Below are 26,515 nucleotides of genomic sequence, written 5' to 3' on the forward strand. Positions count from 1 at the left end.
GCTCGGTGAACTTCATTTCATTCGCACCACTTGTTTTAACGAGTTTCTCTCTCTCTACTTTCATTTCTTTTGAAGATAAATGGAGCACGACAATTATTCTCCCGCCACGAGCGAGTCACAATCGCAGACGTATCCCGTTGGAGGTGGGGGAAATGCCGACGGAACTGCAGGGATGTCCGGGATGATGCTCGGAATGACGCCAATGATGCCCCAACCCCAAATGGCGGGGATGATGCCCGGGTACTACAATATGTACCCCTGGGCCGGGATGAGAGGGATGATGCCCCAAATGGCAGGCATGAGTGCGGGGATGACGGGGATGGCGCTCGGGATGATGGGGGAATGATGCCCGGAATGGCGGCGGGGATGGGGGAATGATGCCCGGGATGAGCGGGTTGATGATGCCTGATATGATGCAGAGCATGCCTGCCGCTGCGGGGGGTAGTACTAGGGTTAGGATCCCCTTGCACAGCGGAAGACTTGTACAAAACAAATAAATCAGACATAGGATCTATTTGACAAATTATGAGATTAATCAATTAACATGTTAACACAGAATTACGTGCTAGAACGCAAATAATTCATGCTTAAAGAATATAAATCCTAAAACATGATTTCTACGGTTTAGAGTTACCGATTTGATTTTCCAAAGAATCGTCGATTGCTCGTGCCTTCTCCACGATGATCTTCAATACTAGACCACAGATCTTCTGACTAGTCCCGAACTGTATCTCGATATCAGGGTGGACTGATCTTATCAAAATACTAGGACTAGAATAAAGAAAACAGAACTTTTTCACGGAGGAGAGCTGAAAAACTCACGGAGGAGAAAATAAAAAAATCATCCCTTACACTTTTTTAGGAGTGGACGTGATTTTTAAAAAAAACTTAATTATGTCTCATTTATTCTCCTATTTATATTAAGTTCATATTGGGCCCAGTCAGGGATCTATTGAAGGTTTTGGATATGGTCTCACCCAATTAGCTTTTTAATAATTAAATTGAACCCACAATTTAATATAAGCTTATATTGGAATATTACGAGCAGCCACTACAGAAGTAAAATTGCACTGCCCATCCAAATCCGAAATTACAAGTAATCTGAGTTTCCGTTTTGTTTATCGTTTATTTCCCGCGCTTAAGATATAGATGTCCATTAATTAATTAATGTCTGCTATGAACTTAATTAATTAACATCATATTAATTCCAAGAGTGGACTTAGCAAGAAACACTTATTTATTATTCATGGAATAATTAAATTTCAACTAGTCAGTTTCCGAATAATAAAACCTTGTTCGAGCTCCTCTTGAGGACATTATCAAACGAGACTCACCTCGCGCACGATTCAACATAATAGCAATCCTAGCACCGCTAGATATTAATCACCAGTACCCAATATATCAGGATTATTGGGTTGCAAAAAACTCGCACCATCTGATAAGTCAAAGTAGTGCATAATCAATACCATATGCTCGATGCTAACATATGTAGATTAAGAAATATTTATTTATCAAGACTTAGTCTTTCAGTAGATAGCATAAAGACACGTCTTGCTGTTAGATCCATTCAGTGATATACCACACCAACGTCATCTTATTTCAATAAGGCTTAGTAATAATCGGACTGACATTGCAACCTTTCACGATATGTAGTCTAGGCCTATATGGGTTGTGAAATTATTCTTTCTCTTTTACAAAACATTGCATAGAACTGACCGTGTTACCTTAAAGTAGACGTCGCCCACAACCGGTCTACTAAGCAAAAGACTTAGACTTTGTTTACTTCTTATGCATTTAAATGTTTGTAAAACATCTTATAAATGCACAAGCAAACACAATGTTATAATATACCGATTATGTTCGTGCGTAACTGCTCGAATAATACTGAATTGGGTTAAAAGTGGATTGTAGAGTTTTTTCGTATACAAGCAAGATTCTATTCGGGCGAACTTGCTCGAAACATGCTTTTCAGTATACCAAACCTAACAGGTAGCAGGCTGGGGTTCCCCCAATCACCTGGGGAAAATGTCTATCGCTCCTAGATGAATTTATCTCCGGTCAGGGAGTCTCCCACTGAGATATCACCGGCGGTAGGGAGGTCGAAGAAGAAGGGCAAAGGGAAGGGTAAGGGCAAGGGCAAGGGCAAGGGCAAGGGCATTACTTCGTCCTCGCGTGCGGGGGACTAGGGTGGGGCGGGGGCTAGGGGGAGGAGGAGGCCGGCGAGGGAAAGAGGACCATCTGGAGCGTGGCGGATTGCGTCGCACTGGCTCAGGACTGGCTCGGTATAGTCGAGGATCCCTACATCGGGGCTAACCAGCATATCGACAGAATGTGGTGGCGCATTAGCCAAAGCTACCTCAAATTCAAACCGCCAGGTGGGAAGCCTCACGATGGAGAACAATGCCGAAAACAGTGGGAGCGGCTGAGGAGGCAGCTCAGCCGATTTGCCGGCATCTACCAAAACAACCTCCGCACGGCAACCACCGGCATGTCCATGGAGGATGTGAAGACTTTGTCCATGCAGCAGTACCCCGACAAGAAGAAAAAGTTCGGCGTCTTCAATTATTGGGATGTCTATCTTGTGGTGCAGAATTCCTCCAAGTTTTGTGCGAGTGTTGAAGCTGGCTGGCCGAAGCGGATGAAGATCAACGCCTCCGGCGAGCACAGCAGCAGTGCCAGTTCCCACGATCTCCCCGACGCCGAGGCAGAGATCCCGACTCCTCAATCGTCTTCCCGCCATCGTCGTCCGGTTGGGAAAAAGACCGCGATGCGGATGGCTAGAGGAAGCGCCAACGGGTCCCACGAGGTCCAATCGGCAGCTCCTTCCCAACTCAATCCCGAGCTCACCCAACTCGCCCGCATGCAGCAGCAGTAGAGCCTGCTATACACCATGGACAAGTGGCATGCAACGACTGACCCCTTATACAAGTTGATGATGAAGGATGTCATCGACAGTATGAGGCGCGATTTGGGGATGCCACCCCTGCCCGGGAGTGACGCCGGGACTGGCCACGGGGACGACGAGGAGAGAGACGGGGGCCGCGTTTGTCGAAGCTCTAGGTTGTATTTTTTTTAACTATGTATTTTTTTAAAAATAATTATGTATGTTTTTTACTATTTAAATAAAATCGTTGCATTTTCTCCGTATTCGTGTTGAAATTTTAATTCCGTAAATTTCATATTTGTGAATTTGTGAATTTTTATTATTGTGGTTGTCCACCGGGATGTCCTTGGGATGTCCGCTATTGTGCAGTGAGATGTTCTTATGGCGTGGTAGTGCAGTGGGATTAGGGTTGGCAATTTTTGACACGACACGATAACACGATACGAACCGGCACGAAAATAATGGGTTTGGGTAAGAGCTTATTGGGTTCGTATCCTTATCGGGTCGACCCGTTAATGACACGAAAATTTCGTGTCGTGTTCGTGTTGTGTTCGTGTCGGGTTCGTGTTATCCGTTAACAATACGTGTCTGTGTCGTGTTCGTGTCGTGTTCGTGTTATCCGTTAACAAATAATATTTTAATATTATTAATTCTTATTATTTTCATTTTTAATAGGTTTAACCGTTATCAGGTCGTGTTGTTATCGAGTCGTTATCGTGTCATCTCGTGTACGTGTTATTATCGTGTCGTGTTGACCAGAATTGGTTCGTGTCGTTAATGGGTTCGTGTCGTGTTCGTGTCGTGTTCGTGTCTGAGGGTTTCGTGTCGTGTTCGTGTTCGTGTTCGTGTTTGAGGTTTTCTTAACGGGTCGTGTTCGTGTTTGTTGTTATCGTGTTCGTGTCGTTATCGTGTCGACACGATAACGACCCGACACGCACGATTTGCCACCCCTAAGTGGGATGTCCTTATGACGTGGCAGAAGGTGTTTTCGGGATGTCCGACGGGACATCCGCCCCATTGCGGATGCTCTAAGATCTACTAGTGTATGATTGATTTTAGCCGTGGATAGAAATATATTTTAACATTACATTTAAATAACTAATTTGATACAAATAGTATGTAAAGGTTAGTAGGAGTACAAAATTAATCCACCAATTAATTTGAGAAAAACAAGTAAAAACGCAAAGGATATGCAATCAAACAGAGTCCATTTTAAACCATCAAACACTGAAAAGGGAAAAAAGCAAATGAAAGGAAGAAGAAGAAGAAGAAGAATTGGTTTAAAAATACAATCTTTGACTTGACCTAATTCGAGATTCACAATTACGAAGATTGCTCAAGGTTGATAAATTTGTAATCCAAGTAAAAACCCCTTTTAGCTGCTTCTCGTCTTCTTCGTCTTCCCTCCGCTGGATCCCAACTCTTCTCTCTCTAACTCCGATACAGGTTGGTACTATCTCTCTCCGATGAGAATCTCTTGATACTTACATATATGCATGTAGTCCCTGCATTTATGCTTGTTTACATCCAAATCCAATTATACACATACAAATCTGCGTATCGGATCAATCCATAAAACCAGATCCGATCTCTCCCATGGCCCCAACCGCACTCTTCCAATTGGGGCTATTTTTCATTTTTATGTTTTTGATTGGTTTCTCCTATTCCGATCCGACTTTGGACTGCCCCAGCACCAACACCTCCCTTCTCAACTTCACCTCCAACTTCACCTTGGAGCAGCACCAGCTCCGTGGTATCTTCTCCATCATCAATGATTGCTCCTTTCGCGTCTCCCAATTTGACATGCTCGCCGGCGCCAACGTCCTCTGGTGGGGCGCCATGGGCGATGATTTTCAAAATCTCACAAATGGTTTCCCCGTTTCCGATTCAATCCTCAATCAGACCTATAAAAATGACACCTTCACCGTTCGTCTGCGGAAGAATGTCACTTGGGATCAAATGAAGCTTCTTGCGGTTTGGGATGTTCCCACTGCTTCTGATTTTGGGTATGTCTTGTTGAATGATTCTGGAAATGCTAAGGAGCAGCCTACTGTCTTTGATAACTGCAAAGTGCTGTATGATAGCTATAGGATTAGGTGGAGTCTCAAGGAGGCGGAGAATGAGGTTGAGATCGGTTTGGAGGCTGCCGTTGGAGCTGAGGATTACATGGGGTTCGGGTGGGCCAACGAGAGTGCTTCTGGTTCACTTATGGTGGGTGGGGATGTGGCCATCACGGCGTTTGGGGAGGGTGGGTTGCCGTTTGCTCACGATTATTATATAACTAAGTATAGTGAGTGTATGATCGATGAGGATGGGAATGCGCAGGGTGTTTGCCCGGATTCTCTGTATAAGCCTACTGATCCAGCTGTGGTGGTGAATAATACAAAGATGATTTATGGGCACAGGAAGGATGGTGTTTCATTCATCAGATATAGCAGACCTTTGCAGTCTAATGATATCAAGTATGATCAGAAAATTGACCCCAGGGCAGAGATGAATGTGATATGGGCAGTAGGGCTGATTAAGCCTCCTGATAGTTTACGCCCTTTCTATCTTCCTCAAAATCACGGTGGGAGTTATGGTCACTTGAAGCTGAACCTTTCTGAGCAGGTAAATGACTGTTTAGGACCATTGGAGGCTGAAGATAAGGAGGATCAAGATCTTGTCATTGCAGATAAAAAGGAGCCGCTTGTTGTGACAACTGGCCCAGCATTGCATTACCCGAATCCCCCAAATCCTTCTAAAGTTCTTTATATCAACAAGAAGGAATCTCCTCTCTTGAGGGTGGAGAGGGGTGTGCCAGTGAAGTTCTCGATACAGGCTGGACATGATGTTGCACTGTATGTTACATCTGATCCTATTGGTGGGAATGCAACTTTGAGAAACACATCAGAGACAATATATTTTGGGGGTCCTGAAGCTGAAGGTGTACAGGCCAGTCCTACAAAGTTGACCTGGTCACCTGACAGAAACACCCCAGATCTTGTTTACTATCACTCTCTTTATGTACCAAAGATGGGCTGGAAAGTTCAAGTGGTTGATGGAGGTTTGCCAGACATGTATAACAACAGTGTCTCTTTGGATGATCAGCAGGTTATGCTTTTCTGGACGCTAGCTGACAACTCAATATCTATTGCAGCTAGGGGGGAGAAGAAAAGTGGTTATCTAGCAATTGGGTTTGGTCGCGAGATGGCCAACAGCTATGCTTATGTGGGTTGGATTGATGACAGTGGTAAAGGAAGGGTGAACACATATTTTATTGATGGAAATGATGCTTCAAGTGTCCATCCAACAAAGGAGAACTTGACATATGTGAGATGCAAATCCGAAAATGGCATCATCACACTGGAGTTCACACGTCCCCTCAATCCTTCTTGTGATCGGAAGGCAAGGCATGAATGCAACAATATCATTGACCCCTCGACTCCTCTGAAGGTAATTTGGGCCATGGGTGCTCAATGGTCTGATGACCACTTGAGCGTGAGAAACATGCATTTTATAACAAGCAAGAGGCCAATTAGTGTGCTGCTGATGCATGGTTCTGCAGAAGCAGAGGAGGACTTGCGACCTGTCTTAGCTGTGCATGGGTTTATGATGTTTCTTGCATGGGGCATTTTGCTTCCTGGTGGCATTCTGGCTTCTAGATACCTGAAGCATGTGAAGGATGACAGTTGGTTTAAGATACATGTTTACATGCAATATTCAGGATTAGCTATTATTTTCCTTGGGTTTCTGTTTGCAGTTGCTGAACTCCGTGGTCTCACTCTCCAGTCCACGCATGTCAAGTTTGGAATGCTGGCAATATTGTTGGCCGTAGCGCAGCCAATAAATGCCTACTTTAGACCTAAGAAACCTGATGTTGGAGAGGAGACGGCTAAGGCTTCACATAGGCTCATCTGGGAATACACTCACGTTATCATTGGGAGGTGTGGTATACTTGTTGGAGTTGCTGCTCTTATCAGTGGGATGAAACATTTGGGAGAGAGATATGGTGATGAAAATGCTACCGGCCTGAGCTGGGCTCTGATAGTTTGGTTCTTACTAGGTGCTTTGCTGGTAATATATTTGGAGTATCGTGATATGGGTAGAAGACGAGACAGATTGCCTGGAAGGAGCACTTGGGTTTTGGGTAATGGTGAAGAAGAATCTCGAGACCTTCTCAACCAAAGTGAGCCGGCAAAAGAGAAAGAAGCGGGTGAGGTTCAGTTAGAAGCATTTAACAGATGAGCTGATGCATCAGTTTTTGAATCTATAGAGATTAATGTTGTTTATAGGCTATATAGCATTACCATCTCCTCTCATGTTTTATGTACACAGTAAATTCATTAACCTAGTCAAACCACATTATTGTTATTCTTTTTTCACAGTTATCATGCTTTACATTTCCATTTGGTTTTTAGAAATGTATAATTTTTCTAGTACAAAGTTGTATGGGGCTTGACTCATTAACAAGATCTTAAATCTTTTCAATGAAGACTTGATTGCCATTGAACGGGTTGTGACCAACAAAATTGTATTCTTATGTGTATGATTAGATAAGAGATGTAATTTACATGATATTAGAAGTCTGGATGCAAGTACAAGCATAGAAAGTTTGTAGAGAAAGAGCAATTGTACTAATTTCTGGAAGATGGGTCTTCTTATCTAGTTTCTCAGAAATGGCAAAAAATGTGTGTCTGCCTGTGATATGTGTACTCGTTTCCATCTTCAACCAAGGAAAGGAAATAGTTTAACAAGAAATGGACGCAGATGAAGAAGAGAGAGACTTGTATGCAGAATTTCTTGAGAATTGGAATACTCCCACTCCCATTCCCACTCCAACTCCAACTCCAACTCCAACTCCAACTCCCATTTATCCAGACCAAAATCCTTTACCCCATTTTGATGTTGAAGAGGCAGATACATCCAAACAAGGTCCCATTTATTCACACCAAAATCATTTGCCCCATTTTGATGTTGAAGAGGCAGATACATCCAAACAAGGAGACATACTTCCGGTGTTGGTTAGAGACACATACTATGATAAAGTGCTGGGACATGCCACAGATGGAATTGATATAGCAGCTTTGCTCAACCCATCACCATGCTTCAGTATTCCTATTCCAATCACAATCCCTTTTCCTATTCCAGTTCCTAGAGCTGTCGAATGCGGACGCGTACCTGCTACAAAAACTGAGTTCAGCCAATGTGATTTTATCCGCAAATTAGGGGTTATGCTTTACTCAAACAAGTAGTAATTTCTTTGCTAATCGCATTATTCATTTTCCGCTTTATGGTACGCATATGTGATCCATTGCTTGCTGTGCTTACATGTGTGAGATCAGAAGAATAAACCTAGATGATTTTGGAGAAAAGATGTGGAGAAACCCGGGAGCGAACACCACTGAATTCTTTAACTATGGATTGGACGAACAACAATGGAACGATTACTGCAAACAGATGGCAAGCATCCTCCTTTTAAACTGTTATCTATCCAACTAAAAAATATGCTTATGGTTGCTCATTATTCTTCCACCAGCATGCGTTTATACATCACCGGACTCCACAACCAACTCACTCAATCGAGGTCTCTGTTATCCTAGTTTGTCTTCCGAGTAACAAAGATCATACATTCTGATGCACCACTTCTATTTCGCATACTCATCACATGAATAATGATAGTTGTTTCTCTACTTCAGGATGGGGAGATAGTGGAGGATTGAATGCATCAACCAGAGCTCTTACACAAACTACAGATGTATGACCACTAGTTCTACACCCACAGACCACAGACCTATCAATTTCCTAAGCAAATCAAGTACCGGTCCCTTGCAACAATGATGCTGAAGGATCCAGAAACATTTGAGACTTCATACTGATCCCATTGCAGGATCACTGACTTCACCTTTGTAAGGCTGAGAGAAGCAGAGCTGCTTCTTAAGACTTCATTTTACATGGTACAATTAATGATTCAATAGTGTTTGCAGAATTTCTGATTGCAGGAAACCCCTTTGAACTTCGAAATTTTACTTGATAGTAATAAAATATACTACTATTGTAATAATGGAGTGCTCATTTCAGTTGGAAGAAGAAGGCAGAAGAAGGAAGCTCGGCTTTGAGCTGGAACTAGCCGAGAAGGGAGTTCGGTTTTTGAGCCGAGAAGGGAGTTCGGTTTTGAGCCGAGAAGGGAGTTCGGTCTTGAGCCGAGAAGGGAGTTCGGTCTTGAGCCGAGAAGGGAGTTCGGTCTTGAGCCGAGAAGGAAGAAGCAACCTAGAGAAACTAGCCGTTGGAGCAGCAGTTAATTAGCTGAGATGTAGCGGTTATTCTTCTTGTTTTCTTGATTCTTGTTGTAGTTAGTTAGTAGCAGTTGCTACTTGATTGTAGAGCTTTAAATAGCTCATAAACCGTGTATGTAGTAGTAGTTTAATCAATAAAGAGTTTTCCAGTTTCTCTCCAAGATTATCATCTTCAATACTCAAAGTGTGAGTGTGTGTGTTTCTGCATTGTGTGATCTCATACAACAGTGAGTGTGTGTGTGATCTTCTTGAGTGTGTGAAAGCCTTGTGTGTGTGAATCCCAACAAGTGGCGCCGTCTGTGGGAAAGGGATATTGAAGCTGATTTGCAGAGGATCAAACGGTTTCAGAGATGGCAGCAAGGCTTGATGCAGAAAAGTTCACAGGCAAGAATGATTATAGCCTGTGGAAGATGAAGATGAAGGCGGTTTTGATTCAACAAGGCTTGGCCGCAGTTCTTGCAAAACCAGAGGAGAAAGGAAAGGCTCCAGTGCTTGATGATAAAGCTCAGGCAAAGATGGAGGAGATGCAGCTCAAGGCACATTCTGCAGTGATTCTGTGCCTTGGAGATAAGGTCTTGAGGGATGTTCAAGAAGCCAAGACTGCGGTGGAGATCTTGGACAAGTTGGATGAAGTTTACTTGGCCAAATCCTTGGCTAACCGGCTGTATCTCAAGAAGAGGCTGTATGCCTATAGTTTTTCTGGAGATAGGTCCATCATTGAGCAGCTAGAGGAGTTCAACAAGATCATTGATGACCTGGGATCTGTTGATGTCAAGATTTCAGATGAGGATAAGGCCATTCTCACATTGAATGCCTTGCCTAGCTCGTATGACCAGTTAAGTGATGCAATTATCTATGGAAGAGATAAACCTATCACCTATGCAGAAGTCTACTCAGCCTTGATGGCCAAAGAACTCCAGAAGACAGCCAACAGAGGCTCTGCAAGCTCCAATGTTCAAGCTGCAGAGGCCTTGAATGTGAAGAAGTTCAAGAAGCAGAACTTCAAGAAGAAGTTTGAGGGCCCTAAACCCTCAAGTTCTGATGCTCAGAAGGAAACCAGAGCTTGCTATTGGTGCAAGAAACCTGGACATTTGAAGAAAGATTGTCATGCATGGAAGAGAAAGATGGCCTCTGAGGGACACAACCAATCTGATTGTGTGGAGAGTGCTGATCCCCCGGCTCAACTTATGAATATTAGTGACAGTGGGGTCAGTCACAGGTGGATAATGGACTCGGGGTGCAGCTTCCATATGTGCCCCAATAGAAGCTGGTTTCATGATCTTCAAGAAGCATCGGGTACGGTTGTTCTTGGAAATAATCATACTTGTCAGATAAAAGGGATAGGGAAAGTGAAGCTAAGCCTACAAGATGGCTCTGTGAAGATCCTGACTGGGGTGAGGTATATTCCAGAAGTGAAGAGGAACCTCATCTCATTGGGAATGCTGGAGCAGAGGGGGTTCACTATATTAATGAGTCAAGGAAAATTGTTTGTGAAATCTGGAGATGCAGTGATGATGGAGGCTGACAGAGAGCATATTCTCTATTATTTGAAGGCTAAGGCTGTTGATGGAGAAAGCAATGCTGTGTCAGATGATTCCCTAATGCTATGGCACAAGAGGCTGGGCCATCCAGCAGAAGGAAGCTTGAAAGAACTCATCAAGAAGGGCATGATCTCTGGAGATTTCAACAAGATGGACCCCTGTGAGCAGTGTATACTTGGAAAAGCAAAGAAGGCACCCTATCCTACAGGTATTCACTCTTCTACAGCCCCTTTAGACTACATACATAGTGATCTTTGGGGGCCTTCACCGGTGTGTTCAATTGGTGGAGGAAAGTATTATCTAGCTATCATTGATGACTATACAAGGAAGTTGTGGGTATATATTCTTAAGGAAAAATCTGAAACACTCACTAAGTTCAAGATATGGTGTAAGGAGGTGGAGCTAGAGAAAGGAAGGAGTGTTAAATGTTTAAGAACTGACAATGGCTTGGAATTCTTGTCTGCTGAATTTGATATATTTTGCAAAGAGAAGGGTATGAAGAGGCACCGTACTGTTCCTGGTAATCCCCAGCAAAATGGTGTTGTGGAGAGGATGAATAGGACTATCCTAGAGAGGGTGAGGTGCCTGCTTCTTGGTTCTGGTTTGAGCAGCAGGTTCTGGGGAGAGGCGGTGTATACAGCAGCCTATCTCATCAATAAATGCCCATCTACTGCCCTGAAATCTGAAACTCCTGATTACATGTGGTATGGAGCTCATAGTGACTACTCAAAATACAAGGTGTTTGGGTGTGCAGCCTATGCTCATGCTAGGCAAAGTAAGCTTGAAGCTAGGGCTCTGAAATGTATCTTGCTGGGATATCAGAGGGGTGTTAAGGGGTATAGGCTCTGGTGTATTGAGCCTGGTAGGCAGAAGGTGGTGGTGAGTAGGGATGTGGTGTTCTTGGAGGATCAGATGCCCTACTTGAAAGATAAGCTGGACTCCAGTGACTCCAGTGAAGTTGAGAGTGATTTCTTCAAGGTGGAGCCTATGGGAGTTGGCCCAGGAGCAGGTGGAGTCACTGACTCAGAAAATGAACCTGATCCAGAGGGTGATGGTGCTCCAGCTCAAGGTAGAAGAAATGATGAGCCCACAGCAGATCCTACCAGAGAGTACCAGATTGCAAGAGATAGGGGAAGGAGAAATGCAAAGCCTCCTGAGAAATTTGCAGATATGGTCTATTATGCACTGTGTGCTGCTGAGAGTATTGATATTGCTGATCCTCTCACCTATAAAGAGGCCATGAGAAGCAAAGACAGAGAGAGATGGATAGAGGCCATGAATGAAGAAATAGAGTCTTTACTCAAGAACAAAACCTGGATTTTGGTGGACAAATCCAAGCTGAATACAGATGGAAAGGAGAGGAAGCTGATCAGTTGCAAGTGGTTGTTTAAAAAGAAGGTAGAGACCACTGATAAAGACAGAATCAGGTTCAAAGCAAGGCTGGTGGCAAGGGGATTTACACAGCAAGAAGGAGTTGACTTCAATGAGGTGTTTGCTCCGGTTGTTAAGCACACTTCTATTAGGATTTTGTTGGCTGTGGTGAATCAGCTAGATTGGGAATTGCAGCAGCTTGATGTGAAGACTGCCTTCCTAAATGGAGACCTAGAGGAGACTATCTTCATGGATCAGCCAGAGGGCTATGTGAAGAGTGGTGAAGAAAGCAAGGTGTGCTTGCTACAAAAGAGTCTTTATGGTCTTAAGCAAAGTCCTAGACAGTGGAACAAGAAGTTTGATGCTCAAATGAAGAAGATTGGCTTCATTAGATCAGAGTTTGATGATTGCATCTACATCAAGAGGAAGGGCAAAACACCTATTGCCTATCTATTGCTCTATGTGGATGATATGCTACTTGCAGGACCTTCTATGACAGAAATTCAGCAAGTCAAGGAGGATTTGAAGTCTAGCTTTGAAATGAAGGATCTAGGAGAGTCAAGGAAGATCCTAGGCATACACATTCAGAGAGACAGAGGCTGCAAGAAGCTGTGGATGCTTCAAACTGACTATATTGAGAAAGTTTTGCAGAGATTCAAAATGGAAAATGCAAAAGCTGCATCAACTCCTCTGTCCCAGAGTTTTAAGCTTTCAAAGGAGCAGGCCCCTAAATCTAAGCAAGAGGCTGAGGAGATGGAGTCTATTCCTTATGCTAGTGTGGTTGGAAGTGTTATGTATACTATGATCTGTACCAGACCAGATCTGGCACATGCTATCTCAGTGACTAGCAGATACATGGCTGACCCGGGGAAGGAGCATTGGAATGCTCTTAAGTGGATATTGAGGTACATGAAGTCAACCAGTGGCTGGGGAATTGTCTTCAATGGCTGGGAAGGTGAATCTGAGGAGGTTGTGCAGGGCTATTGTGATGCAGACTATGCTGCAAACCTGGACAACAGAAAGTCCCAAACAGGTTATCTTTTCACCATGTTTGGAACTGTAATCAGCAGGAAATCAGGTTTGCAAAGTGTTGTTGCTCTCTCAACAACAGAATCAGAGTATATAGCTCTCACTGCAGCTGTACAGGAGAGCTTTTGGATTCAGGGAGTGATTTCTGACTTTGGTTTTGACCAAAAGACAATGGTGATTCATTGTGACAGCAGCTCAGCTATGTGCTTGGCTAAACATCCGGGTTTTCATGAAAGGAGCAAGCACATAGACATAAAGTTGCATTTTATTAGAGATGAGATTGAGAAGGGGAGAGTGAAGGTGATTAAGATTAACACCTTGCACAATCCGGCTGACATGCTAACAAAGTCTCTAGGTAGAGACAAGTTTGATCATTGCAAGAAGTTGATCAATGTTTGTGCAAGAACTGAGATGAGCCCTCAGGTGGAGAATTGTAATAATGGAGTGCTCATTTCAGTTGGAAGAAGAAGGCAGAAGAAGGAAGCTCGGCTTTGAGCTGGAACTAGCCGAGAAGGGAGTTCGGTTTTTGAGCCGAGAAGGGAGTTCGGTTTTAAGCCGAGAAGGGAGTTCGGTCTTGAGCCGAGAAGGGAGTTCGGTCTTGAGCCGAGAAGGGAGTTCGGTCTTGAGCCGAGAAGGAAGAAGCAACCTAGAGAAACTAGCCGTTGGAGCAGCAGTTAATTAGCTGAGATGTAGCGGTTATTCTTCTTGTTTTCTTGATTCTTGTTGTAGTTAGTTAGTAGCAGTTGCTACTTGATTGTAGAGCTTTAAATAGCTCATAAACCGTGTATGTAGTAGTAGTTTAATCAATAAAGAGTTTTCCAGTTTCTCTCCAAGATTATCATCTTCAATACTCAAAGTGTGAGTGTGTGTGTTTCTGCATTGTGTGATCTCATACAACAGTGAGTGTGTGTGTGATCTTCTTGAGTGTGTGAAAGCCTTGTGTGTGTGAATCCCAACAACTATGTTTTAGGAATTTGATCATTACTTCATGTGCTCTGTCTAGTTGTTTATCTACAGGTAGGATAACTGTGCCATGAAGGAAAGAAGTTGAATAGTGCCTTGAAATAAAAAAGCACTTGTTAAGAAGAAGTAATGCATCTAAGAAATTATGATTTTATCAGCTTAAACAAGCTATGGTTTTGACAGTACCACCATAGCTGGGTCTGAAGCAATTCCCTGGTCCAAAACAATTGTAAACAAAGTTTGCAACTGAAACAATATCTTTCATTCTAGAGCAAGAACATGGCACATTCTTGTTTACTTGGGTTCCTAAATAGAGTTGAAACAAACAATTGAGCTATCCCCACTTTCATCATGCAATCAATCATCCCACTAAACCAGAAGCTAGAAGAGCAAAAGCTGACACCAATAAAGAACAAGAAGAAAAATAAACATCCTATATATTGATGTTCAGACCAATAAACAAGAGGGAGAAAACAGAGTAAAGGCTGACATCAAACAAAGAAGAAGAAAGTAAACAGAAATGCTTAAGCCTCAAAAAGGAAACTTGTTGGAGGCCTTCTTCCCCAAGATTGCCTCCCACACCATGGGCAAGAAAGGGCCTTTCTTACCCAAATACTCCTTAACCGCTTTCTCCTCCACGAAGAAGCCCTTTAGCCTCATTTCCTTCACAACATTCTGAGCCTCTTCCAAACCCTTCTCCCTGCAATACCCATCAATCAATCCCGTAAAAGTAGCCAAATTGGGGGAATGACCAGCCCCCAACATCGCAATACTAAACTCATAGGCCTCCTCCACTCTCTTCCCATCGCCCAAGCACAGCCCTTTAATCAAAACCTGGTAACTGAAGGCGTTAGGAACAATTCCATTGCTCTCCATTTTCTTGAAGATCCTCACCGCATCATCCAGCTTCTGCGCCTTGCAGAACCCCTCCACCACAGCAGTGTACACCACCACCTCCGGAATCGCCCCCTTCTCGCGCATTAACCCGAACAGCTTCATCGCGTCTTGGACCAGCCCGTCTTTGCACAGCCCATCCAGCATAGCCACCGCGTTCGGGATCAGCCCCGTCTCCTTCATCTTCTTGAATATCTCATTTGCATCCTCGCTGTCGCTACCTCTATCGACTGCCTCGCTCTTGCTAGGGTTTTCTTTGACGCTACTATCGCTGTCCAGTCCAAGCTTGAATTTTTCGAGAAAATCAGCATCGGTATCCCCCTTCCTGGGCCGAGATTGAATTCGAGATTGATTTCTGAGGGAGCGGTCGGGAATAGGTTCGTAAGGTTGATCGGAGAAAGACCGTGCGGCGGCAAGGCTCCGTAGGAGACGAGCTCCTGTGGAACCAAGTTTAGTTCTAAGAGCTATCGACATTGAAATTTCCAGTGTTCAGCAGCTAATTTCCCCTATTTGTATGAAGCAAACAAATAACGAAACGCAGCCCTTCTCTTTTTCTTTACTTTTTATTAAAATTACTCTATTTTTTAATGATAGTATTCCTTCAAGAACACATAACATTACCTTCTCTTTTCCTTTACTTTTTATTAAAATTACCTCCATTATCTCATAGTTAGTCATTTTTTTCATTTTAGAAAGTTCCCTTATAATTGAGTCATTTCTATATACAATAACTTTTGTATTTTTCTTACTTTATTCACTTTCTACTTTATTCTTTCTATTTTTTCTCATCTCTTACTTTTTTATCTGTTTATTTAACACACTCAACCTCTCTTTCTTAAACTTTGTGCCAAAAAATTTCGTTTCAACTATGAGGGAACGGAGGGAGTATATTTTTCGTATGATAGTATTCCTTCAAGCACACAAAAACATTATGAAATTCAATTATATTAATAAATTAAAATACTAAAAATTATAATTATGATATTGAATATAAAAATATAATCAAATGATAACTACAATTTTTGGTAACAATATTATTTTCAAGCAGTTATATTTTTTTTTTATTTATATCAAAAGATAATAAATAATGTCAACACAACTTGGTTAACAATTTTATGAAGCTAGTTGATATTCATGTATTTGTAATCTCTGTTGACAATTTTTTATGAAGAAAATTGATAATTTAATATTTTCATTTACATTTATTTTTACTTTTTTTTATTTAATATCTATAACATTTTTATCTTTAATAACCACTCAAAGTTAAAAAGAGTTACAGAAAATAAAATAAAATACTAGTATTAAACAAAAACTGAAATAAGATATAAAATATAAATATTGAACACAAAAAAAAACCTTACCTATTTCAGGAATTGCAATCCCTACCCTACCCTACCCTACCCATTTAAGTGGGTTCAACTTTTATTTGGAAGCCCAATTAAAGTTAGGTTTTTTAGCTGCTCAACGTCCCTCTCCTCCCCTCTGTCTCTCTCTCACACACACCATTGTGATTTGTGAGGAAAGAAAAGCCGCCTTCATCTTCTTCTCCTCTCTTGCGTTTCATTTTTTGTTTGCTGCGGTTTCAGGAACAGCAGACGATCCCTCCCTAGGTCTTGTTTATTATTCATCGTTTCTCTCCCCTCTCTGTGTCTCTCACACACACCACCGTCAGGAGAGAATGTCATCCTCCACACGAAGGATTTTGGGATTGGAGCAGAGAAAGAAGCAGAAGAAAACGAAGAAGAAGGAACCGGCAATGATTAAGGACGAGCGATTTGCTTCGGCCCAGTCAGACCCTCGCTTCATGGAAGCTCCCAAGAGGCATTCCAAGGTCACAATCGACTCTCGCTTCCAGCGCATATTTACCGACCGCAACTTCATCTCCTCTCGTGCTCCCGTAGATAAGCGTGGCAAACCCAAGCCTAACAACTCCTCCTCCTCTTCCTCTCTCGCTCATTACTACCGCCTCCACCAAGAAGATGTCCCAGAATCAGATGCCCAAATTGCCAAACCAGCTCAATCTAAAACTGATATTGAAAAAATGAGGAATCTTGATGAGGATGAATTAGACGACGAAGAAGATGAAGATGACGATGATGGTGATGACGGGCAGAGTGTGGACGAGTCTTCATCCACCAGTACTACTGACTCAGGTGATGACAATTATGTGGACCAAGAGGATGAAGAAGATAGCCTTATGCCGCAGGTTGAGGCTTGTTCACTGTATGGCGTATGCCTCAACTAATAAGCTGATACAGTTTTGTAGTAATAGTTTTGTAATTTTGTATGTTTTCTTTTTTCTCATTCGCAGGAGGATGTACCCGAAATCGACAAAGAAACACGAAGGCTAGCTGTTGTCAATCTCGACTGGAGTCAAGTCAGGGTGAGATGTCTCATCCGTTTTACCTTTTCGTCTGTTCGTCATACTTTCAAGTCATTCCTTTTACTTTGAAACCACATTGTGTGACACAAGCTATAATTATCACATAGCATTGGGGTTTGAATAATCCTCAATAAAAACAAGACCTCTGGACTTGAGGGTTGTCTAACTTCTTTTTTCGAGTGTCAGTCTGAATGCGAAATATCTATTTAGTTTGATTTCAGAGTGTTTACATGTTTTGGTCAATCGTATGCACTCTTGTTTTCCCTATTTTGGATACTTATAATGTGAATCCTTCATTGCAGGCTGTTGATTTGTATGTCTTGTTAACTTCATTTCTCCCTAAAGGGGGTCAAATTTTGTCTGTATCTGTCTATCCATCCGAGTTTGGAATCAAGCGCATGGAAGAGGAGGCAGTCAGTGGGCCTGTTGGATTATTTGATGATGAGGATAAGCATGATGATATGGATGATATGGATGATGACGATGATGATGAGATTGACCAAAGTAAGCTACGCGCTTATGAGATTAGCAGGCTAAGGTATAGCTTATAAAGTTTTTGGCTTTTCACATTATATGCTTGTACTCTTTGGTTTTCACCTATTTAAAAGTTAACTCTCAATAAATGGCTGAAATATTTGTTTCAATGGAATTAAGCACTTAGTGAAGACCTGTTCTTTTGAGTTTTAAGATTGTCCATATGTCAATATACAGGATGATGTTCATGTTTGTGAGCAAGCGAACTATGTGATAAAATAGCACAAGTTTTAGTTTCACCTTTTGTGCCTCCTTGTTCTAAAAATATGTGACATCAACTTCTGTTGTGTTTGACCATACCTCTTCTTGTTAGGTATTATTATGCTGTTGTAGAATGTGATTCAGTTGCAACAGCAGATTATCTCTATAAAACTTGTGATGGAGTAGAGTTTGAAAGATCAGCGAATAAGTTGGACTTGAGATTTATCCCAGATTCAATGGAGTTTAAGCATAAGGCACGCGATGTTGCCACTGAGGTAATTTCCGTCTCTTAATTAGCTTCTTCTTCCATAGCAATTTGAAATCTCAAATTTCTTCCCATATTTATCTTAAACTAAGATTTACTCTGTTGTTATGATTTGTTTGAATATAATCATACAAGTACTACACATGGAATGGACTAGGCACGGCAATAGTAAGAGTATGGATGACAGTATCATATTTGTGCTATTTAATTTGGCTGTTTTTCCGTTAATTAGGAATGGGCTCATGTCTGAGCTATATTAGCATTTGTTGGAGAAACTTTGACCACATAGCTAGCAATATATTTCTTTTTAATTATTGGTCGAACTACAGGTCTATGCCCAAGCATGTGGCCAACTTTTTTTCCCCATATGTGTTGATTTTATTGTAGGGAATGAATCCAAACTCCTAATCTTTTGCTGGCTATCTTGAGAAATCCACTATATTTTTCTTACTAATTGACTATTCTTATGATTCTGATTCTTCTCTATCCAGGCACCGGCAGATTATGAAGGTTTAGATTTTCAAACTCGAGCGCTGCAACATAGCAACATTCATCTCACATGGGATGAAGATGAACCACAACGCGCAAAGACCTTGAAGAGAAAACTTAATGATGAGCAGGTTGGTGTTATGTTGTAATTTCTAGTTGTGATAAACTTTTCAAATGTTTAAAAACATGTGTCAATTCTCTTGTTTATCCAGAAAGATGATTACTGTGTATCTGATTCATTTTGTTGCCCATCTTTTCAATTCATAACGGAATCTACATTTGAAGAAATTCACTGCTGTTGCAATGAGTTATTGCAGATGAATGACTAAGTTGTGTTTTTATTTGCTTACTGGTTGATGATATTTTTAGTAATATGTATTAACGGTTTAGTTCCTTTCAAAGCATCAGCAGAGGTGTATTGTTCTGTGGAGTTAGATGACAGGTCTATTATATTTTTTGAAATGCATTGTTGGGTTTTGTACATCTAGTTATGCATATAGTTTCTCAAATCACAACTTCACTTTTCGCGTCTTTTCCTTCCGTTGCAGATAGCTGAGTTGGAGTTAAAAGAGTATTTGGCATCTGATGAGAGTGAATCAGATGAGGACAAGAACGAAGATGAAGTGGAAGGGGAGTCTGAAAAGAAGTGCAATAAGCGAGATAAGTACCGTGCTCTAATCCAGGCAGGGGACGGCTCAGATGAAGACGAAGAAGATGATGATGGGCGGCAGGACATGGAGGTGACTTTTAGTTCTGGATTAGAAGAGATCAGCAAACGCATTTCTGAAAAGAAGACGAAGAAAGCAGAAACAGTTTGGGAGGCTTACCTCAGAAAGAGAAAAGAGAAAAAGAATGCTTCAAAGAAAGGGTCGAAATACGTTTCAGATGATGAGAGTAGTGACGCTGATGAAGAAGCTGCAGAAGAAGCAGATGACTTTTTTGTGGAAGATGATGCTCCAGCTGAGGAAAATAAGGGCAGTTGTGGGACAAGGAAGAGGGCGAATGAAAACGAAGCAAGCATAGCAGAACTGGAGCTGTTAACTGCTGACGATACCAATTTAAAGGGGTACAACATAAAACCTAAGAAGCGCAAAGGGAAGAAGGGGAAAGAAGTTGTTGACGAGGGCAAGATACCAACTGTGGATAATCAAGATCCGCGGTTTGCAGCCTTGTTCACCTCACCGCTGTATGCTCCGGACCCAACTGATCCCCAGTATAAAAGGTGCTGTTTTATTTTGCCTTGTAAAATTATTATAGAGATTCAAGAATCAAATCATCTTTGTAGTTTCTAATGATGGGTGTGTTGTACAGGAGTGCACCTTATCATCGGCAGAAGCAGAACAAGAAAAGGGACCGGTAGAATGCTGATTGAACTGTATGATCGTTTAGCTGAATATTGTTGTGATTTTATTATACTACTATATTTTTAATTTACTTGTTTGATTCTATGGATTTATATAAAAATTTTAGATGATCAACTTTGTTTTAAAATTTCATAACATATTATATCATAGATTAAAGTCTATTTTTTTTTTATCTCAAATATATGATTGTTTTACGATTTTAATCATATGTTTGATAGCTTCTAGTGGTTAATATTATGAATTAATTAGTTCGTAATATTAACTATGACTAAAAGCAGCCATCGGTCTATATTAGTAGGAACTTTGTAAGGCCATCTCATCTATTTATAGGTAGAAGATAAATTCATTTTGCTTTTGCTATAAATATATTTGAAACATAATATTATCACTAATGGAGTGTATTATATTGCTAACTCACCCATAAATTGCTAACTACAACTAAATAAGAGATATTGGATCATGAAATTAAGGGGCAAGATTAATCATCCATGAGTATCGATACAATCCAAAAAAATATCAATTAAGGGTATTAATGTCAATTAATTAGAAAGTTAGTTATAACCAACTTTAAAAAAAATCTAAAAACTTTAAATGATTATAACTATCTCAATTTAAATTATTTTTTCACACAACTTATATCAAATCACTTGCATATATTCTGATGTCAAAATTTTTAAAAAAATTGTCTAATTTTTGTATTTTTCAAAAGCAACATAATGTCAATGTAGCTATCATAATATGTCAATATAATACATATACAATGTCAATGTTAAATTGTTTTGACATATTCAATGAATAATATTGATATGTTTAATACACTATATTGACATTTTGATCCAAAATCCTAATTTTGATAATTTTCTTATTTTCTTAAATTTAAATAATAATAAAACGAATTTACACATGACGATTTATAGACCACTACATCTCTACAAATCTTATGGTTCTAAATTAATTATAGTTAACAATTAAAGGTTGAGTTAGCGATTAATCACTCTCCTATCACTAATAAATTAAAAAATACTCCTATTGTCACTAGTAAATATTTAATTAGAGTACAAATAAATTATAAAATACTCCTATTGTCACTAAGATAAATATTTACTTCTATATAATTGGAGTAGTAAAAATTTTAAAAAATGGCGATAGTTTTGGTTGGGAAAGTGGATATATTTAGCCTTTCAAGGTTGATAAATAAATAATGAAAAAGAAAAAAGAAGTTGCCCCAAATAAAAAATAAAGAATGTAATAATCACAATCGACAAGGCAAAAGCGAATTGGGTTTTCCGTTATCAAAAAATCTGCAATCCCAATTCTAAATCCAAAGCCAGAGATCGAGAATTGGGGGGTGAAATTCGATCAAAAGTTAGCGCATGCGTTGAGAAAAGAAGAAAACGAAGAGAAACGATCGATGCTGCGGAAAATGATGGGGCGGAAGGGGAAGACGGGCACTATACCGGTATACCTGAACGTATACGACCTCACCCCCATCAACGGCTACGCTTACTGGCTCGGCCTCGGCATCTATCATTCTGGTGTTCAAGGTAATCAATTGCTGCTTCCTCTTTGATTTCCCCCAAATTTGGCAATTACAAAAATTAGGGTTTGTTCATGTAGTTCATGGGGTTGAGTATGCATTCGGTGCTCATGAACATTCAACAACTGGGATATTCGAGGTAGAACCAAAGCATTGCCCTGGCTTCACATTTCGAAAATCAATCTTGATTGCGAGATCAGATTTGGGGCCCAAGGAGGTCCGCGCGCTCATGGAAAATCTGGCTCGAGAATACCCCGGAAATGCCTACAATCTCATTTCCAAGAATTGCAACCATTTCTGCAACGATGTGTGCCTTCGCTTGACCAGCAAACAAATCCCTAGATGGGTCAATCGCCTTGCTCGGCTTGGTACGATTGATTATGTTTTTATATATGAGAGTTTGTTTCTTTGTGGCTGATTTTGTTTGTTTGATTATTCAGGTTTGTTCTGCAACTGTGTTCTGCCGGTTGGGATGACTGAGGTGAAAGTAGGGCATGTTAGAGGTGGAGAGAAGAACGAGGCGGAGGAGTCGGAGAAGAAGAAGCTGACTAGTCATCTGAGTAGGTATGCGCCTGCTTCCGAATCAAAGCCATCATCATTGTCTTCAGCTTCTGCCACGCCAAGTGCCAGACGCAGAAGCGCCCATTCGATGTCGCAGCGCAGTTTTTCTTCTCTACCAGAATGCATCTCAAAGTGGCCTGTTTCATGATATGAATATCTGTAAATCTAATCGCACAAACACATGCATGGCCATGGAATATATATATATATATACACATACACACACGCATTGTTTGATGAGAGGTTGTAGAGTCTATCCAAATGTATTTATTTCTCTCATGGGATTTCCTGTAAATGTTATGATATGAAAATTGAATTTTGCTTTTCCAACTTTTGTTGTTTGGATATAAACAGAAATAGCAAGAGCTGGGGAATATGCTACGGTTTAGTTTGGTAGTTTTACAAATGTTGGGGCTCTGTCATTCAACATTAATTATACTATAGCATTTATTACCAAAGATATAAAACTACTATAGATATGGCACAAGGTATCTATCTATGTTACTCATTTAATAGTCTGATTCACAATTTTCGGGTAACTTACAAGATTTTAGGTTAGTTTTTCCTAGTTGCGTGTCATGGACATGTATAATTGATTATTGGACAAAAATAGAAATAAGTACCATTATAGTAGGAGTATTGAAAATCGCAATACAGTCAAAGTTCGAAATTATTTAAGAACAATCATATTTAGGCTAAAAAATGGGGTTAGCTGGAATGACTGTAAAAAAAAAAAGAAATATATTTTGATTGGGGATTGGATTTGGAGTTACTCTCATTGAATTTGGAAAAGAAAGAAGTAAAATAACTATTGTTTGTTATACTGGGGATTCTGACCTGTTTTAGAAGCTCTGCGCCTCCTTGTTCCTCCAGCCAAAATCCGCCCGATGTCACCACGTTCGTCCGCATCATCTGTGCATCTATTATCCATGCTATTTCATATATAGAATCTGAATTATTTATATGCATTAGCCATTAAGTTGTCTTAGTTCAACTAGTCAAATGAAAGCTTCTCTTCTCTAACAGGATTACTGCATTTAGCAAACTAGCTTTCTCATCTCCAACTCCAAGACAAGGTACTCATCTGCGAATTGTTTGTTTACTAAGACAACTTTCTTTGGTATGTGTACCTATCTATCTATCTATCTTAGTTTAGTTAGTGTTGGAAATCGAGATCGGAGCAAAAACGAAATGGAACAACAAGAACACGAGGATATACGTGGTTCGGCGTAAGCCTACGTCCACGGGAGAATAACGAATCGATTTACTTCAATCACGATCAAGAACTACAATCATACAACAAGATCACACACTCAAGAACAAGCTACTCCCTCTTCGCATATGAACTCATATCACACCGAAGACTATACAAGCTAGTTCCTCACAAAGATAGTGTGTATCTCTCACTCTAGCTATTGATTGTTGTTATGATCTCTCAGCTGAGTTTTCTCTCTTGGTTCTTCTCAAATCTCTGATATGGAGCTGCAACTGCTCTTATAGGAATCAACTATGCAGTTGAAACTGCCGTGCAAGTGAACTCAAACTGCTCTTCTCTAATAGCCGTTGCATAACAGAATTTTGAACTCAAACTTCTTGATCACGTGTCGCACACTCCACGCTCGGTTCCGATGCACCCTCAATCCTACGGCTAGGATTAAAACTTGACTAACAAAACAGATCTAACGGCTGCCGGAAACGAGTTGTCATAACAGCCGAGCTGCCGAGCTTGCCGAACTTGCCGAACTTGACGAACTTGCCGAACTTGACGAACTTGCCGAGCTTGGTGCTTGTTATCATCACAAAACTCCTAACAATCCTCCACCTTTTGAGATGATACAACACTTCTTTCGATCACCTTGTTCTTTGTCAATCTCATGTCCGAGTAGCGCCAATCTTGACTTTTCTTGTCAGTATCCTGACTCCGAGAATCATCCCCAGATCCTCCTTTATCACTTCCTTGATCAGCCACAACGCCCCCACTGGACGATCGCCTCCACCGGACGATAAAACCTCCACCTAATCTGAATCTTCCCTGTTCAGAATTGGAGTTGCTGATCCCTAGAGATATCACACATCTCTCATAAGTGATAACCGAATTTCTGTCAAGATTATGCCATTTTCATCGCTTAAGATGACACGGCTGTTGCACCTCTCCCACGGACAATTCAACAAACGCAAACAAAAATCTTGAAGTAAATAACATGGCTGTTGCCCCTTCGGGATCCTCCTCGAATCGCTAACGATCACGACGTCGTCGACGTTGCTCTTATGCTTCTTCGCATCCCTCAAACACTTCTCCACTGGCCTTCTCGCCCGCAGCTTCCTCCACCGTCTTAATGATTGACCGGGATGTAGTTTGCATTGACTTCTGGGCGAAATTCTCCTCAAATGGAATCAACTCCGCCGGATCGAACCACCCATAGCTGCTGTCCCCAAAAAACACCAAGACGAGGCCTTCTTGCTTGCCTATCCGGATAGAACGTGGAACAAGAATTCTTCATTCTCAATCGCAATTCTAGAATCACTCACATTTCTGATAAACCTAGTGTCATCTGATTCATCGTCGCCAACTCGACCAACTTCCACATTCGAAACTACTGTGCCAAATTCGAAAGCTCCGGGAAAAGAAATATCACTCGCAACCGGCGATTTTATCTTCTTCGACGGTGTCTCTTTCCCATTGTAGCGGCGGTACCACCTGGTCGTCGTTGCTGGAACTCATGAGCGACATCATCACAGCCCCTGCAAACTCTCCAAATCATCGAAAATTGGAAAACACATTTCTCTCCCGAATTTCATCGAACACCTTACGCGCAACCACCATTTCCCAAGCACAGAGAGAATCGTGGCCAGCATCCTAGCATTCGGCGCTTACCAACAGCGAAGATTCATCCACTCGTAAACCTTCAACGCCCTCTGCCAGCTCGACCGCCCATTTTCGACGTGCCTAGCGATCACTATCATCCAAGTAATCACATTACTCTCCGGCATTTCGTCGAACACCATCATTGCATCATCCAAGAGGTATGCTCCGCCTCTGATCATCATCTCATCAAGGCTCTTGTGGCCTTCAATATCCATCAACATCATCATGGGCCTCGGAAATGAGTTGCATATCGCCATACTCGATCCCATTATGGACCATCAATATGAGCAACGATCATTGAGCGAGCTACACCAACGATCACCAAGAACTTCCCTCTTTCTTGATCGATGAACCCTCGAGCTCTCTCCACAATGAATCGCCAATGCAGAAAACTTCTCAACAATATCGCTCAAAGCTGCACGAACCAAAACCGACCACACCTTCGTCCCCTTCAACTGACGTGATCAAGAACGCAATCTCCTTCTCCAAGACCGCTGCCCATCCATTTTCAAACTGATCTCTGACTTCTTCCAACGATTCTCCTCGTTCCCACAGACGGCGCCACTTGTTGGAAATCGAGATCGGAGCAAAAACGAAATGGAACAACAAGAACACGAGGATATACGTGGTTCGGCGTAAGCCTACGTCCACGGGAGAATAACGAATCGATTTACTTCAATCACGATCAAGAACTACAATCATACAACAAGATCACACACTCAAGAACAAGCTACTCCCTCTTCGCATATGAACTCATATCACACCGAAGACTATACAAGCTAGTTCCTCACAAAGATAGTGTGTATCTCTCACTCTAGCTATTGATTGTTGTTATGATCTCTCAGCTGAGTTTTCTCTCTCGGTTCTTCTCAAATCTCTGATATGGAGCTGCAACTGCTCTTATAGGAATCAACTATGCAGTTGAAACTGCCGTGCAAGTGAACTCAAACTGCTCTTCTCTAATAGCCGTTGCATAACAGAATTTTGAACTCAAACTTCTTGATCACGTGTCGCACACTCCACGCTCGGTTCCGATGCACCCTCAATCCTACGGCTAGGATTAAAACTTGACTAACAAAACAGATCTAACGGCTGCCGGAAACGAGTTGTCATAACAGCCGAGCTGCCGAGCTGCCGAGCTGCCGAGCTTGCCGAACTTGCCGAACTTGACGAACTTGCCGAACTTGACGAACTTGCCGAGCTTGGTGCTTGTTATCATCACAAAACTCCTAACAGTTAGTGCCATTTCTTCTATTCTTTCTGCTTTTGGTAAATGGAATTGGAAGTAAGTGTCGTATGTTTTGTTCCATCGATTGATTCTTTTGATCGGACTTGACAGATTCCATCTTCAAAATAAT

General features: G+C 41.4%; 5 protein-coding genes across 6 annotated transcripts; 4 read left to right on the forward strand and 1 right to left on the reverse strand.

Annotated features, from left to right (window-relative positions):
- The first annotated feature begins 4,111 nt into the window (after nucleotides 1-4,111).
- On the forward strand, nucleotides 4,112-7,237 carry LOC121805185 (cytochrome b561, DM13 and DOMON domain-containing protein At5g54830-like). The gene has a single exon (XM_042204974.1). It carries the CDS (start codon nucleotides 4,481-4,483, stop codon nucleotides 7,109-7,111), a length of 2,631 nt encoding a protein of 876 aa, XP_042060908.1. The 5' UTR covers nucleotides 4,112-4,480; the 3' UTR covers nucleotides 7,112-7,237.
- Nucleotides 7,238-7,421: 184 nt separating this feature from the next.
- Nucleotides 7,422-8,965, forward strand: LOC121805186. 2 transcript variants are annotated; one of them, XM_042204976.1, is made up of 4 exons: nucleotides 7,422-8,114; nucleotides 8,209-8,326; nucleotides 8,403-8,450; nucleotides 8,563-8,965. In XM_042204976.1, the coding sequence occupies exons 1-4, from the start codon at nucleotides 7,624-7,626 to the stop codon at nucleotides 8,584-8,586; spliced, it is 681 nt and encodes a 226-aa protein (XP_042060910.1). In that variant the 5' UTR covers nucleotides 7,422-7,623; the 3' UTR covers nucleotides 8,587-8,965. The 2 variants fall into 2 exon arrangements, with proteins under 2 accessions (XP_042060910.1, XP_042060909.1); XM_042204975.1 differs by having other exon boundaries at nucleotides 8,403-8,965.
- Nucleotides 8,966-14,379: 5,414 nt separating this feature from the next.
- LOC121804710 (pentatricopeptide repeat-containing protein At4g38150-like) lies at nucleotides 14,380-15,480 on the reverse strand. The gene has a single exon (XM_042204346.1). The coding sequence runs from the start codon at nucleotides 15,429-15,431 to the stop codon at nucleotides 14,595-14,597; it is 837 nt and encodes a 278-aa protein (XP_042060280.1). The 5' UTR covers nucleotides 15,432-15,480; the 3' UTR covers nucleotides 14,380-14,594.
- A 931-nt stretch (nucleotides 15,481-16,411) lies between these two features.
- On the forward strand, nucleotides 16,412-20,307 carry LOC121804709 (pre-rRNA-processing protein esf1-like). The gene is made up of 7 exons (XM_042204345.1): nucleotides 16,412-17,163; nucleotides 17,269-17,340; nucleotides 17,643-17,878; nucleotides 18,188-18,350; nucleotides 18,832-18,960; nucleotides 19,378-20,051; nucleotides 20,141-20,307. The coding sequence occupies exons 1-7, from the start codon at nucleotides 16,636-16,638 to the stop codon at nucleotides 20,187-20,189; spliced, it is 1,851 nt and encodes a 616-aa protein (XP_042060279.1). The 5' UTR covers nucleotides 16,412-16,635; the 3' UTR covers nucleotides 20,190-20,307.
- A 1,106-nt stretch (nucleotides 20,308-21,413) lies between these two features.
- Nucleotides 21,414-22,621, forward strand: LOC121802152 (deSI-like protein At4g17486). The gene is made up of 3 exons (XM_042201736.1): nucleotides 21,414-21,737; nucleotides 21,811-22,098; nucleotides 22,171-22,621. Exons 1-3 carry the CDS (start codon nucleotides 21,605-21,607, stop codon nucleotides 22,437-22,439), a joined length of 690 nt encoding a protein of 229 aa, XP_042057670.1. The 5' UTR covers nucleotides 21,414-21,604; the 3' UTR covers nucleotides 22,440-22,621.
- The last annotated feature ends 3,894 nt before the right edge of the window (nucleotides 22,622-26,515 follow it).

Source organism: Salvia splendens, chromosome 5 (assembly GCF_004379255.2).
Source record: "Salvia splendens isolate huo1 chromosome 5, SspV2, whole genome shotgun sequence".
Classification (NCBI taxonomy): Eukaryota; Viridiplantae; Streptophyta; class Magnoliopsida; order Lamiales; family Lamiaceae; genus Salvia; species Salvia splendens.